Raw genomic sequence first — 21,014 nt, forward strand, 5'->3', positions numbered from 1 at the left:
CAGATAATTGAAGAAACACGCAAAAAATATATATTTAAATTCGTTTAGAAAGCGTAAAAATAAATTAACAAACCTGACGAATCCCATCTCCCTCCATGACGTATCATGGTTGAATGCAAATTAACAGAATTCATATTTGTCATCTAAAGAAATATTTATTTTTGCTTTTTTTTTTCAAACTATATTCAACAACGCTTAGTTAGCAAGCGTTTTTTATGTACTGGTAGAGAAAAATTGTGTAATAGAGAAAGGTAGTGTATAAAGATGGGAATCTTAATGCAAGCATTAAAATAGGAACAAAAATAAACGGTTAGAGGGATTTGGGGTGGATAAATATAGTAATTAAGGTTAACTATTATTAAGGAAGATAATTTGCATATTAATTGTATTAAATCTTACTTTTCCTTTTTCATTAATTATTTTTTTGTATTTTCAACAAAAAGAAAAATATTTTTTATATATTTTTTTAAGATGAAAGTTGCTATAACTTGAAAACTTAAAATTTTTGCTATAACTTGTAATAACTAATCTAATAAGTTTATATAGTTAACTTACTCTTTTTGTTTTTTAAATATCAGCCTATATCTTTTCCAATATGTTAATATAATCATTTTAAACAATAAAAATAGCAATACTTTGATAAAATTCAAATTTTATGTATCTTTTTTTTAAAATCCTTTTACAGTTTTCATCTCTCTTACTTTACATATTATATCTTCTATAATTATAATTTTCTTATAATTAAACTTCAAACTGTTGATGATTAAATAAGGCACTCTACTACATTTTTTACCATTTCATTTCTTAATAGTCCAAATATCAAAACCGCATAATTTTCTAAACAGTTCAACCCATTACGTCGAAACCCGACTCGATTTACAGAGACTCTTCTCTTCCTTCCTTCTCCATTGAAAAATCGAGCTGGTTGTTCACACACACACTTCGAGCCTTTTCTCCGTCGAGATCTCTCTCTATACATATATACTCCTATCTCCAATTTCAATACCAAAGGTTTTTACAAGTGAATTAGATTTGTAAATAGTTTGAGCTTACGAAAATGATGGCCGAAGATCTTGGCGTTGAGGCGAAGGAAGCCTCCGTTCGTGAAGTCGCTAAGCTTTTGCCTCTACCTGAGCTCTTACAGTCTATTTCTTCCATCAAAGCCGATTACATTGCTCGTCAACAGGTTTCATATAGATCCACTGCTTTTTTCCCTCTTCTTTGCGAAAATTTTGTTGATTTTATTTGGAAATTATTGTTAATTTGTAGTTCAATTGTGTCAAGGAACTGTTATGAGAAAAATTTGAGCTGTTGAATGTGTTATCAAGTAGTTGAAGAGTTTTTAGAGCAATGTGAATTTTGGAGACAAATGTGATTAATTCAAGGTTAAATAGTTTTATCTAGAGAATATGGATAGTGATCATGAATTTTTGTATTTGGAAATTATTGTCAATTTTATCTAGAGCGATGTCATTTTATTTGAAAATGACTGTCAATTTGTAGTTCAATTGTGTAAAGGAACTGTTAAGAGAAAAAATTAAGCTGTTGAATGTTTTTAGAGCAATGTGAACTTTGGAAACAATTATGATTGTTTATTAATTCCTTAATTAATTTTATCTAGAGGAAAATCTATAGTGATCATGAATTCTTTTAGAAGTATCGTATGCATCTGGTATCAGATAGCTAGTCGTTTCTTTTTGCCACATAAATGTGTTTTTAGTTGAACTTTTATGCATCTGCTTCTTTCCTTTTGTTTATGAATTTTTGTAATATTTTGTTGATTTTATTTGGAAATTATTGTCAATTTGTTGTTCAATTGTGTAAAGGAACAGTTATTAGAAAAGTTTGAGCTGTTGAATGTGTTGCCAAGTATTTGAACAATTTTTAAAGCAATGTGAATTTTGGAGACATGTATGATTATTTCTTAATTCAAGTTTATTAATTTTATCTAGAAGGAAAATCAGCAGTGATCAGTTCTTTTTTTTTTTTGATTTTGATAAAGTAGTGATCAGGATTTTATTTTAAGAGGTATCTTATGCATCTGGTGTCAAAATTATTGTCAATTTGTAGTTCAATTGTGTAAGGGAACTATTACAAGAACCATTTGATCTGTTGAATGTGTTACCAAGTAGTTGAAGAGTCTTTAGTTTACAACAATATGAATTTTGGAGACAAATATGATTATTTCTTAGTTCAAGTTTAACTAACTTTATCTAGAGGAAAAATCAATAATGATTAGAATTTTTTTTTAGAGATATCTTATGCATCTGCTATCGGATAGCTAGTCACCTTTTTTTTTTCTGGCCACATTTTTTTTTTTTTTTTTTGAACTTTTAGGTTTAGTCAGTAAGTCATTATCCCTGTATTTCAGTTGCCTTTCACATTGCTTATTTATTGAAAATCTAAAACTAATGTAGAAAATGTCATAAATACAATGGATAAAATTTTAGCTTTTGAGACATTGTGGTAATATGTTAAAGTGATTTAATTACATTGCTTGTCAACAGACTTCAGTTACATCTACTGCTTCTTTCCTTTTGTTTATTTATGATATTTTTTTTGTAAAAGTTGGAATTTTTTGTTGTTTGTATTTGTTCTGTTTAGGGAAGTTATTGTCAATTTGTAGTTCAATTGTGTAAAGGAACTGTTATAAGAAATATTTGAGTTGTTGAATGTGTTACCAAGTAGTTGAAGAGTCTTAAGAGCAATGTGAATTGCGGAGACAAACATGATTATTTCTTAATTCAAGTTTAACTAATTTTATCTGAGGAAAAATGGATAGTGACAGGAACTTTCTTATAGATATCCTCTGCATCTTGTATCGGCTAGCTAGTCACTTTTTTTGGCCATATAAGTGTATTTCAGTTGCTTTTCACACTGCTTCATTGTTGAAAATCAAAAACTAATCTAGAAAGTGTTATAAAAAAATGGATTAAAATATAGCTTTTTATATGCTGGGTTTGTTGTTGTTGTATATGTTGTGGTAATCTGTTAAAGTGATTTAATTTCATTGCTCCTTGACAGGTTTCAGATAGATCCACTGCTTGGAATATTTTGTTTGCAAAAATTTGGAATAGTTTGTTGTTTTCATTTGGAAATTATTGTCAATTTGTAGTTCAATTGTGTAAAGGAACTGTTACGTGAAACATTTGAGCTCTTGAATGTGTTGCTAAGTAGTTGAAGAGTCTTTAGAGAAATGAGAATTTTGGAGACAAATTGATTTTTTTTATTTTCAAGTTTAACTACTTTTATCTAGAGGAAAAAGCCATAGTGATCAGGAATTTTTATAGAGATATCTTATGCATCTGTATCAGGTAGCTAGTTGCTTTTTTTGGCCACATAAGTGTATTTCAGTTGCTTTTCACATTGCTTTTTGTTGAAAATCTAAAACTAATGTAGAAAATGTCATAAATATTAAACTTTAGCTTTTGATACATTGTGGTAATCTGTTAAAAGTGATTTAATTACCTGTTAAAACCAATAGGATTTTTGTTACTAAAAAAAACCCAATAGGATTTGTTCTCATGATTATAAGCGAGTTGTTGATGGATCTTAACTGGCTTGCTTAGCCTTGCTTAGTTTATCACATTTTGTGACATTGCTATTGTGAAGGTCCAATTCTGGCTGATGTTGTTGCACTTGGTCATGTTTATTGATGGTGTTGTTGTAGAGAAGCTTCTTGTTTCCTTGTAGTTTCAACTTAGTGGTCTTAAGATGAACTGTACTACATTGTTTATAATCCGGTACTGTTTCATGTTGGATCAGGCAAATGATGCACAACTTAGTACAATGGTCGCTGAACAGGTATGTGGATGCTTCCACTTAATGTTTAGACGTCTCAATCTTATGCCTTAGATAATGTTATTGCAATTTCTTCTGATTTTTGCTGTATTTTAACTTGGGAAGCTTTTGACGCTCTAATTTCCATCTTGTAATTTTTCCTTAGGGTGAGAGAAATGTTTAATATGGGAAACTTTTTGTCTCCAGATATTAAACTCTATCTGCTGCATAATTTTCTGGATTGCAGGTTGAGCAAGCTCAAGCTGGTCTGCAATCACTTTCCTCATCTCAGAAGACTATAAACCTACTCCGAGAAAACTTTCTTTCTATTGAAAAGTATAATAATGATTCACTATTTGAGCTACATATGACATTATGTCTTGAGCTTGAGCTGAATTCTTTCTTCTTGGACCAGGCTTTGTCAAGAGTGCCAAACTTTAATCGAAAATCATGACCAGATAAAGATTCTCAGTAACACCAGGAATAACTTGAACACTACTCTGAAGGTATGTCTTGCTCATACTTTTTTGTCCAAGCTTAGCTAGAGCAGTTAAGTGAAATTTTTATATACCTTTCCCTTAAAGATGTTATCTTCCATTGAATCATGCTAAATTGACGTTGCCCCGTCCAATGCACAATGTCATATAGGTTACTAATTTTTCTGCTATAATAAACTCTGCTTGTGCACCTAACATTATTTCTTTCATAGGTAGTATTGTATTGGCGTATCTTTATAACAGTGACTTTTAGGAGCCAATTGTCCATGGAACTTTTTTTTCCTTCAAAATAGCATTTGGTTACCATTGGACTGATTTTGTGAAGATGAATTTCAAGTTTGAGAAAATGGTTTTGACAAGTTTGTCAAGTGAAAAATGTTTTCTACTCACGAAATTTCAACTTTTTTCAAGTTAACTGTATGTTGAAACACAACTTCAATTTCCAAATGCACTTTTTTAACTTAACTTCAAATACTACTTTTTTTCGAATGCCACATTTTTTATGTCCAAACGTCTACTTCGTTTAGTCCAAAATCTTGGAAACTTTTGTTGCTTCACTGGTTATCAATCCATATAATTGCTTCGTCTCTCATAGGATGTGGAGGGAATGATGTCAATTTCCGTAGAGGCGTCTGAAGCACGGGATTCTCTTAGAGATGATAAGGAACTAATTAACACCTATGAAGTAGGTTCTTCCCAGATTTCTGACTTTCTTAATCATCATCTCTCTCCCTAGTCTTGCGCTGATCATCTGGTGCGTCCAATTGTGCAGAGGTTAACAGCTCTTGATGGAAAGCGAAGGTTCGCGCTAGCTGCTGCAGGGTCTCATAAAGAAGAGGTCGGTAGATTAAGGTCAGTATCTTATTTTTTCTTAATTTTATGTTCATTTAGTTATGAATCATAGAACAAGGCCCTCTTTCTGACATCGCATCTTATCTGTGCTGCATTTGGTTCTTGATATAATATACATTTAGTGCAAGAAAATCTTATTGAACCATATTCATGTTGGATAAACACGGTCAGAGTCGCTGCAGTCGAGGGCTTGCAGCTCTCTTTATGGAGAAAAATAGTGACTATCAGCTTAGACGTGCTAGTTTCAATTTCTCAATAGCTGATGTAGTAAATTATGAAGATGAATGATGCCACAACGTTGCAACAACAGACCGTATCAAAGAAAAATTAAAGGAAGAACATATGCAGCAACATCCAATAGTGCTCTTATCTCAATCTCATCCGAACAATTACATGCTACTTAAACTGTGTGTCCAGTGAATTGATAATTATTATAGTAAAACATATAAAAAGCTTCTTAAGCTGCTGATTGTTAGAAGACCTCTTTACTCGTTGTTGGCATTGGAATCTGACCATTTTGATTTGAAACTTTTGAATTTGTCAGAGAATATTTTGAAGATGTGGATAGAACATGGGAGACCTTTGAGAAGACACTCTGGGCACAGATTGCAAATTTCTCTAAACTGGCTAAGGAGAGGTATTGTTGATTGTTTAATGAATCATTTACGATAATCTGTTCTTTTGGGAGTTAAAGTTGTGTTGAATGATTACAAAGTACATAATTTTTGGAGTTCTCTATTAACTTCAGTCACTGGTGTGGTTGGTAGAAGGCCTTCTTGATTCTTCCTTTTTTTTTTTTTCATTCTTGTTTTTGTTTGATGGATGGTGTTTTTGGGATGGGAATCTAATGCTGAAATCCAAATGTATGAGCATATATCATCCAAGATTAGTAGAGGCTGAAGAAGGAAGAAGAGAAAAGTAATCTCAAATCCTGTTTTGTCAAAAAAAAAAAAAAAGAATCTCAAATCCTAGCTAAATCCTTAAGTAACCATATGATTCAAATTGCATGGTGTTACTTTTTGCTTTTTTTCTCAGACTTAACATAGTTGGATAGCTCATCCTAATGTTGATGATTATAATGCTCTGAGTATACCTATTTGGACTAGCTTATATAAAGATTGGGCCATTGGGTACTAGAGATCGTCAGAGTTCCTCCTTTTGATTCATTTGAAAAGCAGGTGACTGCTGGTATAGCTGTAAAAGGGAGTTGTTAATTCAATAAGCAGAAATACCAATGTCCAATCTCGGGAAGTGCAATAAATGGTATAAAGAAAAAGAGTCCCTCCTTTGTAGAGTACATAGTGTTTTTTCTTCCCTGGTAAGATTCTTGGTGGAGTATATAGTTTTACAAACACTTAATTCTTTTAACAATGATACACACAAAGAAAGCATCATGGATCTGCACTACACTACTGTGACCACTTAACTCTCTATTCCTATGAGGGCAAATAAACTATGCTATTGTTAAAGTTCTGTGGTTCTCGATTGGCACCTTTTTTATTCTTCTCTTTTCCCGTGAAAATACTTGAAAAGGGAACTTATAGATTTGATAATAAGATGAAGAAAACCCTTGAATTCAAAGAATAACTAGTAGCATATCAGTGGTGAAATTAAACAACTGCCATAGAGCTAGTTTGCTTTCCGTCTATCTTTATTGATGTGTTATGATCTGTACATGTCGTTTATAACTTCAAGTAATAAACTAATTTCTTCATGCACCTTATAAAAAAGGAGTAAACTTATTCTTCATGTGTTAATTGACTACTTCTAGTTTGGGTTGAATCTTTTGAATTTCGTGTACTTAATTTTAAAATTCTGATCATGCTATTTCTTTGTTTGGCATAATTTGCAGCCCACAAACTCTTGTCCGTGCTATAAGGTATGTTACTTGAGTGGAAATTTTCATGTTCAATGCCGGCTTGATCAAGAAGACATTCTTTTTCCATTTAACATACGTGTACCGTGTTGTAGCTGCCCGTGTTATGCCCATAATCTTGGCCAATGTTGCACATCTATAGTGTAGTACCATCTTCTTGTTCATCAATACACGTTTCATGAATCCAGTTTCTTGTCTGATCTTTTATTCACCTTTCTCCAGGGTTGTTGAAATGCAAGAAATCCTAGATCAGCAACTCGCAGAAGAAGCAGCTGAGGCTGAGGGAGGTGGTGCTATGGCGTCAATCGCAAATCCTCGAAGAAATGCCAAGTAGGTGCTCTATCTTGCCGTGTTTGTGTTTTGTGTAACGTTTTGCATGCATCAGATATGTCAAATTACCAATGTATATTCTATTTAATGTTTTGGCCTGCAGAAAAACAACTTCCTCTAAAAACCTCACACAACAGAAATTGAAGGTTCAGGGGAAAGGCTACAAGGACAAATGTTATGAAAGTATAAGGAAGTCTGTTGAAGCACGTTTTGACAAATTGCTCAACGAGGAAGAGCTTAAAACAGCTATAGAGGAAGCTAGAGTGGTTAGAATATCTGCTTTTACATATTGACGTGTTTAGCTTGCCTGCAATTAGAAGTTAAAACTGTGTACTTCTCCAAAGATAAGCTTTATCATTAACAAACTGAAAGAGAATGATTCTAATGTAGAATTTAATTTGGTAAGAAAACATACTTCATCTTGCATGAAGTCTTTCAATTTGATGAGACTCAATGCTTATCAAGGAACTTCTGGCCTGTTGTCTGTCAGGTATAGACATTCATATTGACACAGATTGTCCCTATTTTCCTTCATCTTGCTGACAGAATACCAACATTTCCTTAGCACATTCCCCATTTTAGTTGCTGGTATCATGCCTTCCTACCTAACTTCTTGTCAACGAATCAACAAGATTTCTGATCGAGCAGACACTGAGTGATTTGACACATTTTGGCACCTATTGGTTTTAGTCTGTCATTTCTCCCAACTCAGCAGAAGTTTGCACCTTTGTTATCTTGTTTATTTTGCGTTTAATTGCCATCATGCCATAGAACTGCATGAATTGAAAGCCTGTTGTCACCTGATTAGTTATAGGGAATGGTCCAGCAACTCCTTAAAAGATTTACAAGGGGCGGATCGATGAGAAGAAGACTTAGGAGACATGGAACTCTGGGAAAATACACACAATTGACTATGCTACTTAAATCATTATATTGCAACAATCAAAGACAAGGTGGATGTGATGATACAAATAAAACATATGCCATGAGAATTGAGTTCTTATCCGCATAGTAAACAATTAGAACCCTTTTCCCATGGAGGTGCATGTCATGCTTTTCTTTTTAAAGCCTTTTGGTTTGAACAAAATCCGTGTACTTTTTTCCAGAAGCGTTAAGACATGTCATTATGGGTTTTAACATATTATATTAACGTATAAACTTGTTTAGAAGATGACTAGATAAAGCGTCCTTGGAATTGATCCCCATTTTGTTCCTTTGCTTGATAAAAGAAGAAAATTTGTAAACAGCAGTGAGGAAGAGTACAAGGCGAGTGATACATCCTCCTGCCAGAGATAAATGACAAAATGGAGGAAAATTGAGTTTTGCGGTGATATGTATTTATTCTCATAATTTCAGATATCCTTTCTTATGTTGTATTATCTCATCAATTTCAGATAGGAGAAGAGCTTGGAGAGATATATGACTATGTGGCTCCATGTTTTCCTCCAAGGTTTGTTCTCTTCTCTTTAGACCTCTGTTATGCCATTTTCTTTCTATCTGTCAAGAAGACCTAGATTTAGTGATAGATAAACAAAACATTACACGTCTAGAAAGGATAAACTCCTATTCATACTCTTAAGATTGTCTCAGGGCATTCCCATTGTCTCAAATTTAGCTCTGTTGTATCCATCAGAGACTACATTGGAAGTTTCTACTCAATTTTGCAAATTGCGTGGTAAAATAACTCTCATCTCTATCATTTGTCACAATCTGAAATTTGTCTCTGTTGTATCCATTAGAGAGTAAGTTGGAAGTTTTTTCTTCAATTTTGGAAATTACTTGGCAAAATTACTCTTATCTTTAACATATAGTCACAGTCTCAAAAACCATATAGTCAGAGTCTGAAATGCTCCTCGTTGCGGTTAATTGCTTTTTACCACTGATAAAGTATAATATTTTATAACGCTCAATGTTATATGGTCGATCAGCATTATGTTCTTAATATTTGGGATGGGGGAGAAGTTTCACATGCATCTTGACGGTGCGATTTTCATCAAAATGCTTTTGTTAGCTATAAGCTAATTCTTGTAGCATGATTTTTGGTCTTAATCATGCAACACTTTCAACTCAGAGGCATAAAAAAATGGAAAAGAATATCTCAGAGGAGTCTATACCCTAATATGTCTTGACACATGATCTACTTCTGTTAATTTTCTCTACGTACTTATGTCTATTCCAACTTATACTTAACATTATCTCAGATATGAAGTTTTCCAGCTCATGGTAAATCTTTATACGGAGAGATTTGTTCAGTGGCTGAGAAAGCTGAGTGACCAAGCTGGTCATATGACAAATATAGAGATTTTAAAGGTAATGCAACTTTAATCGTATTGACATTTTCTTTATTTTGGATTACTGAAGGCTTACTTTGGCACGAGAAACTGTTATTTGTTTGATTAGAAAGCTAGAGAATACAGAAATCTTATAAAAATCTTATAAATTATCGAATATGGAAGTCATAAAAAAGCATCTCGGTCAGTTTTTCTAATCTGAAAAACATTTGATATTAATTCCTATTCTATGGTCATAGGCTTATCACTTTAAGGTCAAAATTTGGTATGATTTGTTCAGTGGTTGAGAAAGCTGAGTGACCAGGCAGAGGCTAATGGTATGATGAGTATATAGATTGTAAAGTTAGTACAACTTTAATCATATTGGCATTTTTTTTCTTTTCTTTTGGATAAGTTAAGGATTATGTTGGCAACTTGGCATTAAGTTGTTTGTTTGTTTGATTACAAGCTGGAAATATTGAAATTTTATATGGTATAGAATAGGGAAGTCATAAAAAAAGCATTTCAACTGGTTATTCCACGTCTAAACAATATTTGACATTATTCCTTATCTTTAATGAAACTTACATTAAAGCAGAACATTAATCATTTAGCTCGAAGTAGTACTTCTTTCATAAAAGTGAGTCCTCAGCTCAATTGCATAATTTTAACAAAACCAAAGTGTGAGTGTGCCAAAAGAAAAGCTGCATGCATGACATGAAATACGTAGGTCTACGAAGCCTCAAAGGCATGACATATCGGTAGAAATACTGGTAAAAGGCCCCGGCATACCCAAAACATCTATCTACATAACATAAGATTGATAAGGCCCCGAATGATAGTGAGGCTCACCAACTGCATCTGAGTGTAAGTGTGTTTTTGGTGTATACAAATCTACATAGACGATTCTGAGTCAATCATAGATATCCTAGGATTCTGCTAGGTTCTTTTGATCAGTTGTTCTTCCTTTTGCTTTGTAAACATGGTTTCAGCACTACCTGTGTGCTGTCTTGGTCAATATCCAAATATTGCTTTATCAAAAAGAAAAAACTGCATCTGAGTGTAAGAGCGGAATACCTATCGTGGAAGTTTGTCGCCCTGAATGTCAGAACCTGCAGTTTGAAGAGCAACGCCCCCGAAAAAAGGACGTGAGTACCATGGAATGATGCTCGTATACTAAAGCAGAAACAACACAATAATATAAAGGAATACTATGACAAACATAGGCTCATGAAGGAAAGCAACCAATATGACATCATGTCAACACTTAGGGCTAAGAAACATACTTACCAATTATTTAACTTTTAATTTAATACACTTCATAGATTTGGAATGCTAACCACCGGCTCCGGGCCTTCGTGTCTTAGCGCGGTCATAGTAACATATATGATAACATCTGCCATAAGTATGCCTTCGTGCTTCAGCACAGACGTTGTGTAGTATCTTCCCATAAATAGGCCTTTGTGTTATGACTCAGACATAGTGATGTCTTGCCCTAAATAGGTTGTCATTTTATAGCACATACATACATATAAGATTATGATTTCTAACCTTACACAGTTCTTTCCATTTGGATTACATTAGATTGCCTCATTAATCTTCATTACCTTTTCTATACGCATTATCTTTTCACCTCATACACTCACGGGAAGAGATTCACTTAAGCATGTCATGGAAAACCTAGCAATTTTCATTTAAGAAACATAGACCGTTCATACTTGAACATTGGACACACTTAAACAATGTGGGTACATAACACGGGGAACGCATAACTTTTCATGATTGAGGGGTCACATATCAATTAAGGAGGGAACATATCATTTATGAGTACATGGCATCGGGAAGAACCATGAGAATTCCGGCATTGTGAGGGTTAGCCTTACATACTTCACTCCCTACCTTAAGCTTTATAAAATGATCTAGTTCTTCGTTAAGGCCTTAAGAATAATGATGATGAGAACTAATATTAAACTCATTGGGCTCAAGCCTTTTAGAATCGAACATACAATGATCATGAAGCTATAAAATCCTATAACAATGGTGTCTCCATATTCCACCTATTTCTCCATACCAATAATACCACCAAAACCCTCCTTACAGGTTATCCAAGCAATACCAAACACCCAAACAACAAGGATGTCTCCATATTGTTTCGTTCATCCATCTCATGCAATCACCCAAAACTTGGACTCATGGCTTCTGATCACCATTCCATGAGGTCCGACCTTTAAACATGCTCAAAATGCCAAAATAACTCATGCATGAAGATAGGAGGAGATCTTACCTTAAGCGATGAAAACCCCTCAAGTTTCTTCACTTGAGCTTTTGAGAGGAAACCCTTGATTCACTAGAATCCGAAGAGAAATTGATGTTAGGGTCGTCTAATATTTGAAGTATTAATAGTGGGAGACGTTAGAAATCACTTACCTTGAAGTGAGATGATTCAGCTTTGAATATAGTGGCCGTACGCTGCCCACATCCTCAACGAGCGGTCCACATATTGGCCACATCATGTCTGACATACGGGCAGTATAGTCCACATGCGGCCCCGTAAGCGGCTTTGAAGTCAAGTCCCTCAATTTTTCCTTTCTACATATGGTAGACATATGAGCCGTATCTTTCTCATGCGGCTCGTATGTGGCCTTCACATTTCTTATCCAGTATCTAATTTCTCATCGATTTAGGGTTCTTTAACATATAGTACAAACATGTGGATGGTATGTTCGCTTCGTACATGAACAACTGTAGCCTCATTTTTAACCTTTCTCTGATCTCAACATACAACGGGACATATGGATCATATGTCAAATATGCAGTAGGTATGTTTGTCCACATCTCAAATTACTAAAGCTTAACCTTTTCCTTCCTCATGCGGTGCACATGCAGCCCGCATGTCACTTATGGGTCACATCTTGGGCCGTATCTGGCACCAATTCACCAAAATTGCATCTTCTCAATTTTTTTCAACTTCAAACCTTTGCAAAACCATTCCATACCGAAATTCTTGACTTAATACCTGTGATTAACGCCATTAAACAAATCAAACATTGGCCCGAAAGTAGGGGTTGTTACTTTGAGATCAAAATTTGATCAAATATGATTCTTTCTTTTACTACTTGTGGGTTTCCTTCTTTATTTTTACTTGTGTACAAATTAGGGGGTTCAATTTTACCTTGTTATCCCTGCTTGTGTTTAATCTTAATGTTACCGAATTGTGCATCCCATAATTAGCTAAAATCATTTCCCATCATCGCTTCTCAGCATTAGCAAGTTCATCTTCCCAATAAATCTTTTCTTTATGGGTGAGCAAATGCTCTCTCTCCCTCCTTTGCAAGAGATGTTGCTGTGACTCAGGATTGAGATGTTTTCTGAATCCATGAATTAGGTAACAGGTTGGGTTGTCGACTACCAAGAAAGTCTAATTGGACTAGGAGTTGATGATTCTTTAGCTCAAGTTTGCTCTGAGAGTGGTGCAATGGATCCTCTTATGAATGCTTATGTTGAGAGAATGGAAGCTACAACAAAGGTTTAAACTCAATTTATTATCATAATTGACTTTTATATTAGTTGTGGACATACATAATGCTGATTCTTTCATGTCATTTCATAATATAGAAATGGTACACGAATATCCTTGAGGCAGACAAAGTACAGCCACCTAAAAAGACTGACGATGGGAAACTTTATACACCTGCTGCTGTTGACTTATTTAGAATCCTGGGGGAGCAGGTGCAAATTGTACGAGAAAATAGCACTGATGTCATGTTATACAGGATTGCTTTGTCACTCATTCAGGTAAGTTCATTGATTTCATTTTATATAAGGACAGATATTATGTTAATTTTAAGAGCAAAATGACTTCTACATCATTACTGGATCTTTCTGCTTCAGTCTGTCATCTCTCTCTCTCTTCTCAAGGCATCACTGTATCGCTTATATACCGAACTGAAGATATTCTACTTAATGCTGCTTATTACCAGAGACTGGGAGGATTTGTTCTATTTATTTGAAATCATTCCATTAGTGTTCTAGTTTTAGCAGCTGTAGCAATTTTTCTGGTATTTCAAGGTTCTAAGATCTAGTGTCTTGTATTTTATTATCAGAGAGTGGGAGGACGTGGTCCTATTTATTAGGAATCTTTCCGCGTGTCTTCTAGTTTTAGCAGCTGGAATAATTTTTATTTTTTGGGTATTTGAAGATTCTAAGATCTGTTGTCTTGTATTTTGGACTACAGTGAATTTAGCTGGCTAGTTCATTATATACATCTACAAGAAAAAGCTTCAATGCTTTGCATTCTGTTGTATCATAATCATGCATGTGTTGGACAAAAAAACTCAAATTTTACCCTAGGGTGTAGCCTTAATGAAGTGTATTGAGAATCACGAGGTCTCAGGTTCAAATACCATCAGTGTTTGTAACACTGGGTGATTTCTTCCGATCTGTTCTAACAATGGTCAATAGAGTTACGTGGTACCTGATGTTAGTGGGAGGTGACACGTATTCTGTGGAATTAGTCGAGGTACGCGCAAGTACCTCAAGCTTGCTCAGGCACCACTGTTTTGAAAAAAAACAACTCCTCAATTTTCTCTGGTTTGTTTGCTAAAAGTTTTCCTTTGAAGCAGGCCTAATGGTGCATGGTTCTGTCAGCATATTTTTCTGAAGTAGTTTTTCTCAACAAATTTGTATATCAAGCGATTGAAAACTTTTAGTTGTAGAAAATATTTCATGAGGACTGAAGTTTTGCTTGGATTTTAGAAGTTTCTCCTGAAATGCTTTATCTTCTATATCCTTGCTCAAGAAGGAATATTTGTTTTTCCAGTTTTAGCTGCCATGCTATCCTTGATAAGGAGAGGGAAAAAGAGGGAATGAATCTTGTGTTTATATTATAATTGTTTCCCCACTCTTTTATGAGTGTGTTTATATGATAGCCTGCTTGTTCAGATGTCAAAAATCTTTTCCTTAAAAATAAAGGACTTATTCTTTTCTCTCTTCTCCCCTTTCTGATATGTTGCTGGTGATCTACTCCATGTTTTCATGAGCTTTTGATTGGCAGCAGCTTTATTTTCAGGTTTCTGAACAGAAAGTTAATTACTTTGATAATGTTGCTTTCCAGGTAATGATTGATTTTCAAGCAGCTGAGAGGAAGAGATTAGAGGAACCTGCTTCCGAAATCGGTCTGGAATCCCTATGTGCAATGGTTTGTAAAATTTGGAAATCTGAACTGTTTATTGTGAAGTAGAAAGAGCTTTAAATTATGCTATTCTTTACCACTATGCTAAGAGCTGGACACTCGGCAGATCAACAACAATCTTCGCTGTTATGATCTCGCTATGGAGCTAAGTTCTAGTACTCTTGAAGCTCTCCCACAGAACTATGCTGAGCAGGTACTTGTTAGTTTCTGTCTTCCTCCTTCACTGCTGCATAAATCTTCTGTGATCCTGATTGCTGTTACCGCCCCTTTTATCTTCAACCGTCTTGTCTGTTAGTTTACATCCAGAATGATCTACAACAGCAACAACAATACACAGTATATTCCCACAATGTAAGGTTTGGGGAGGGTAAGTGTAGGCAGTCCATACCGCTACCTCAGAGGTGAGATAGAGAGGCCATTTCCGATGGACCCCCTACTCAAAACAAACACAGTTTAGAGAAAATAGTAAAGGGAACAAGAACATCCGAACGTCTAGGATGTTCTGATAGAATTTTATTATTGTATGTCAAGTTTGATTTAAAAGATAACAGACAGAAGTGGTTCATATGTCCATTTCTTTAGTTCTTATTATTGTTATAATATTGTGGTGGGTTTGTGGTTCTTGCTGGTGTTATTATATTTTTACTTTTTTACGTTTTGAGTAAGAAAATGGAGTCTCATTTTTTTGATAGGTGTGAATAGAGTCTCATTTATAAGGTAGAAAGGGGGAAAAGGAGGGGGTGGGGGTGGGGGTGTACAGGACTGATGTCCACAACTATAGGAAAATGTTACTTCTGAATTCTGATAAGCTAAACCATCCAATCACGCTGAGGATTGATAAATACTTGCTGATCCTAAAAAAAATATGAATAAAAAGCACACCGTGTAGTAGATGCAAAGCACAATATTCTTATCATGTCCCAAAAGAAAGTTATTTAGAAGAATTGACATTGGGCTCAAACCAAAAACTTAGTATGGCGACCAATAATATATGTTGCCAGAGAAAGTTTTACCCTTTTTCTGCATTGAAAGCCCAATGTTTACAACCTTCATGGCTCAATACTGCCATATTTTACGATTGAAAAAATCTAATATATAGGCTCGCTAATGCCTGATATAGACCAGCAAGTATTTCTTTGACGTTGTAGGCTATGATTTTTTTAGTAGATGGTTTCCTGAGATGCTTTGTCAAAAAAATATTGATGTCAGAGACGGTGAAAGAGTTATGCATTCAACTATTCTTGTCAGGGTTATTATTTATTAAGTTTTAGTTATTTTGTCCTAGAGTTGCATTTCTGATACTCTCATCTAGCTTTATTGTTAAGTCTTAAGTTGGTTGCCCCAAAACTCGCATTTCTGGCACTTAAGTTAACTTCTCTTATGTTGAGTTCTTTGATTGCTTTTCAGGTTAATTTCGAGGACACTTGCAAAGGTTTTCTAGAGGTTGCAAAGGTATATTAAGGCTTCATTATATGGATGCATGTGACTTTAATATTATGTGGGTAACCTACCTCTTTTTGAGGAGTGATTTTTTATTTTTCAACAATCTCTCGAGTTAATTCCCCACTCAATTTTATGGAAGAGTCGTAGGGATGGCCTTTTGAAACTAGATATAAACCAGATGTAGGTGCATTAATTAGGTCAATACTGCTTAAGGTTCAAGGTCTCAAGAATCATCATGTGCATGGCACACTTCTCTTCTGAAACGATAGTAAAGAATATGTATTTGTTATGGGTGCCCTTTGAGGTGCAAAACTTCAGGATATTGAAGTAGCTCATGTAAAATTATAACTCACCCAAAATCTCTATCAGGAACAAATGGTTCCTTGCCATTTCAACTTATTATATGTTTTTTTCTTAAAACATAGCTTCTCAGGAATGGAAATAGAAATATTCCACTTCACAAATTATAAATGATCACTATCACATTACATAGAGGGCGCCATGCGGCATACATGGAGGACAAAATAAGAGGTTATTTGAGATGGCTAGGCCATTCCTTATGTAGACCTCAAGATAGATTGGTCCGCAGGTGTTAAAATATAATGTTCGAAAATGGTAAAAAAGACACTATTCATCTGAAATCATAAGATGCTTACTTAAAAAAAAAACATGAAGGGATGTCTCAAATGTCCTATGGTCTTTTAGAATCAACGGGTTGTTAGTTAAGAACAAAGAAAATTGAAGCAAATGATTCATATTGGCAATACCAAAGAGTTAAAATTAAGGCTTAGTTCATTATATTTATCTTAATTAATTAGGTTCTTGATAAAAGAAATAGTTATATTAGGTTGGCGTTTGCCCGGATTCCTTATTGTTTGTTTTAGGTCTTCTATGCTAGTGTGGGGATACGGGACGGAGTGTGAGATTTAAAGAACTTTTAGCGTTAGGGCACTCTTACTTTGCCTTGAAAGACTAGTTAGTTTGCGAGTCTTGAATGAAATGGACCAGAGCTTAATGGATATGGAGGTTTTGTTTTTGTTTTGACTAGCTTGGGATTGAAGGATAATTGATGGATTGGTTGACGATTAAATCCAACACAGAACTCACATGTCTCAAGTAATCCCACTAAAGTCTTAGCCTCTCGAACCCTACAAATTTAACAAACTCGCACACTGCATCTAAAAGTCAACCAAGTGTCCAACAACATAAATCTAAAAGCCTTATTTGCGAAAGTGCAAATTGAACAACCATCAGAGGTGATTATCAGTCTTTGTTGCTTAGAGGTCTCAAGTCTAGTGTGAACCAACAATCTTCGAGAAGGGAAAGACTAGTGGACTTGACACTTGCGATGACATGAATGGGGAGTAAAGTTCAAGGAGTAGACTCTCAACCATATGCTACCATTTACTAATACTTCGTACATGACCCGCTCTCTCTAATTGCAGGAAGCTGTTCATCAAACTGTCAGCGTTATCTTTGAAGATCCAGGAGTAGAGGAATTGCTAGTTAAATTGTATCAGAAAGGTGAGATGTTCCTCAGATTTCTTTCTGTTGCTAGGAATTCTGATTCCATCTGTCGGAAGCGTTTATCTTAGAATTGTTACTATCTTTTAGTGGTGAAGTGCTGGATCTATTCTGTCTTTGTGCTATGTTCGCAAAGAGATTTTACGTCATAACTGCCCAGTTGATTGTATTTTCTTGAACATTTTTTCTTGTCCCATTTGGATTATTTGATTGTATACATCTATTTGCTTTTTTTATATTTGGGGTAATACTGAGTTGATTATCCTATGAGTAATAAGTCTCCACCTTCCCACCTGGTGTCTAGAAAATAAATGTCTTACTCTTCTTGTAAACAGAAAGGTCTGGTGTACTTATGACAAGGTTATAAATAACAATTTGTTATTTGCTCTTCTCTTAACAAATTCTTTTTATACTATTACTTTGGAAGACAAAAACTGATGCATGGTTTCACATGACAAAATATACATTATCAGCATTTTTTTAGATGAAACTTGCTCTTCCAGTTTTGAACAAAGGGAGTACATTAGAGTATACATTAGAGTAATAGAAGTTAATCAGCATCATAAAATGTTAACTAAAAATTACTCATAGGATAATTATTTTGGAAAATATATCACATCAAGATAAAGATAATAAGATAATATAAATGTTACTTACGAAGTTTGAATTGGTAATTGGAAAAACAAATAAGTATGTTTGTCAAGTAATTGTGAATGGAATAATAATGCATTGAGATACTACTAATCCATTTTGATCTCACAATTCAAGCCTTGGAATCAGCCTCTGGCAGAAAATGCAAGGTACGGCTGCGTACGATACACCCTTGTGGTGGGGCCCTTCCCCGGACACCGCGCATAGTGGTAGCTTTAGTGCACTGGGCTGCCCTTTTTAATTCTATGTGGAAGTCATTAGTTGTGGGACTTGGCTTAAAATCTTTGATAACCAAAGGAAAATCGAAATAGAATCAATTCGTTTGATAAAAGATCTGTGGTTTTTCTTCTTCTTGCATAGAATGGGTCAGTCTGTCAGTAACTCTGGCCATCATCTTGTTACTTCCGAATCTTTAAGTGGCTCGGAAAGTTTTTGAAGGATGTCACAATGAAAAGTCATTGAAGGATTTTAGACACTGCACTTGTACAAGGTCATCCCTAACTCATACCATGGTGATCCTACCTTTTTTGACCAGAAGTACATACTTGCTTCTTATTCTAATTTGATGAAATCTTACGGCAACATAATAGTAGAATGGGCTGAAAAAATTTAGCCACAATATGATATTAAAGAAATTTATTTTGAAAACATCTTACGGCAATTGTCTTTCCTTGCAATCATTGCAATTTTCCATGGGACAACTAACCATTATGTAGAAGCGAAAAGACACCCATGATGCAAATGTTGTCAATTTCAGCTCTTATAATATAGGTCTCATCAGCTGTATTCATATACTTTGGTGGTACATTAGTTGCCTGTCTTTAGGAGGAACAAGAAAATCTCCTTCCATCCCAATTCCTTGGTCATCTCTCTTCCTTCCTCCATTGTTTATGAAGTGACTATTCAGTTTTGTGATGAGTAACCTTCCGGAATTTGTCTTTAATTACCAAAAGTTGCATAAAGTCCAAACTACTCCTCTACTATTCTAAAGGCAGAAAGTATCATGGTCCCTTTTCGTATTCCCTCATTCAATCAATGGCAGCTCTTTTTCTTGCTAACAGGGCAAGCATGCTATGCATTTGATTCAATTCCCCGTTCATTGTCCTTTTCACAAGCTAGGAGTATACATTGGTGAGCTTAAAGTAAGCATTTTTGACTAATGCACTTTGCTGATTCAACGAACAATGAACTCTAATTAGTCAAACTTGGACATTGAGTTGGGATAAAGGGATTGCTAGAAGAGATGGTTGTAACCAATTTGAAATCGACTTATGTGATTTACCTAGCAATTGACGTTAGAAACAAGATCTGCAACCGATATGAACTGTCCTGCAACCTTGCAATGGATGTTAGAAGCAAGATAATTCTAGCTATAGAGGAAGGAGACTAACCAGTAACCAGTATGTACTATACCAAATGTGAAGCTTTCTGTTGTCTCTTGCTATCAAAAAAGAATATGAAGCATTCTGTCAATGAATTAATTCAAGTCAGATATTATGCAAATGATTTAGGTTGTCATAATTCTAAACTCTAGCCTTCACTTGAATATTCTATGTTTCATATCTCAGATTGGTTGGAAGGACAGGTTACCGAGTTCCTAGTTGCAACATTTGGAGACTACTTCACAGATGTTAAGATGTGAGTTTTCTTCTGTGCTTAGCTCTTATGAATAGCTTTGAATGGCATTCTCCTGTTGTTGTGCTCCTCCATCCAATACGCTTCATCCTATAGATGTGAGCTATTAAAATATTCCTTGTTCATATGCTGCAGCAGCAACAGTTTAAGGGTGGGGGTGGGGATAGAATGAGAGACACGTATATCCTTAACTTTTGTGTTTTTCACTATTTATAAAGGTACATTGAAGAAAGATCATTTAGGCGTTTTGTTGAGGCTTGCCTGGAGGAGACTATTGTTGTATATGTGGATCATCTACTTACCCAGGTTTATTTGAAAAGTTCCTGACAGTTCATTTATTTGATAGAGGTTTTATTTTGGGAGTGTAACACACTTTAGTTGACTTGACTACTTTTATGTCCTCTCATGGCAGAAAAACTACATTAAAGAAGAAACGATTGAGAGGATGAGGCTCGATGAAGAGGTTCTTATGGATTTCTTTCGGGAGTACATTAGCATTTCCGTAAGCCAACAACTTTCTCATTGAGCTCTTACTGTTACCTGAGATATATTTTCAAGTTTTGGGGAATTTTGAAACTCATGTACATGTTGCACTTCTCTTAATTCGTTGGCAAGTATGACAAATAGATATGCTCCTCAGCTTATGTGCACATCCTTTACTTCTTTTCTTATCCCATTTACTTCCACATTTTATATATGGATGAGTCTTGCTCTCTCTGCCTTTAGAAAGCTTGCCAAATTCTTAATATTAATTTCCTGTTCTAGCTTATGAGCTTTTGATGGCTTCAAATAACAGAAGAGTCACAAATTACTATACCTGTCTTTTCTGTCATCATTTTTGGCTTAATGTAGAACTCGAACTCCAATCTTGATCCGAGAACATTTTTTTTTGAATTAACTTTTTTATAGGTTTACTTATTTTAATTTACTATCAGTTTAAGGGGGTTTTTTCTTCTTTTTTTTTG

General features: G+C 34.8%; 1 protein-coding gene across 1 annotated transcript in view; it reads left to right on the top strand.

The window, feature by feature from the left end:
• Positions 1-600: 600 nt before the first annotated feature.
• LOC107867601 (exocyst complex component SEC6) overlaps positions 601-21,014 on the top strand; it is a 30,470-nt gene continuing 10,056 nt past the window's right edge. Inside the window, exons 1-21 of the mRNA XM_016713912.2 lie at positions 601-1,186; positions 3,766-3,804; positions 4,028-4,116; positions 4,196-4,286; positions 4,873-4,962; positions 5,050-5,129; positions 5,674-5,766; positions 6,982-7,008; positions 7,228-7,335; positions 7,439-7,601; positions 8,730-8,785; positions 9,537-9,645; positions 12,991-13,131; positions 13,221-13,400; positions 14,719-14,802; positions 14,903-14,989; positions 16,204-16,248; positions 17,685-17,763; positions 19,983-20,052; positions 20,268-20,355; positions 20,462-20,551. Coding sequence (XP_016569398.1) covers positions 1,058-1,186; positions 3,766-3,804; positions 4,028-4,116; positions 4,196-4,286; positions 4,873-4,962; positions 5,050-5,129; positions 5,674-5,766; positions 6,982-7,008; positions 7,228-7,335; positions 7,439-7,601; positions 8,730-8,785; positions 9,537-9,645; positions 12,991-13,131; positions 13,221-13,400; positions 14,719-14,802; positions 14,903-14,989; positions 16,204-16,248; positions 17,685-17,763; positions 19,983-20,052; positions 20,268-20,355; positions 20,462-20,551 — 1,938 coding nt within the window. The 5' untranslated portion in view covers positions 601-1,057. The remainder of the gene's footprint in view (positions 1,187-3,765; positions 3,805-4,027; positions 4,117-4,195; positions 4,287-4,872; positions 4,963-5,049; positions 5,130-5,673; positions 5,767-6,981; positions 7,009-7,227; positions 7,336-7,438; positions 7,602-8,729; positions 8,786-9,536; positions 9,646-12,990; positions 13,132-13,220; positions 13,401-14,718; positions 14,803-14,902; positions 14,990-16,203; positions 16,249-17,684; positions 17,764-19,982; positions 20,053-20,267; positions 20,356-20,461; positions 20,552-21,014) is intronic.

Source organism: Capsicum annuum, chromosome 4 (genome assembly GCF_002878395.1).
Source record: "Capsicum annuum cultivar UCD-10X-F1 chromosome 4, UCD10Xv1.1, whole genome shotgun sequence".
In the NCBI taxonomy this organism is placed as follows: Eukaryota; Viridiplantae; Streptophyta; class Magnoliopsida; order Solanales; family Solanaceae; genus Capsicum; species Capsicum annuum.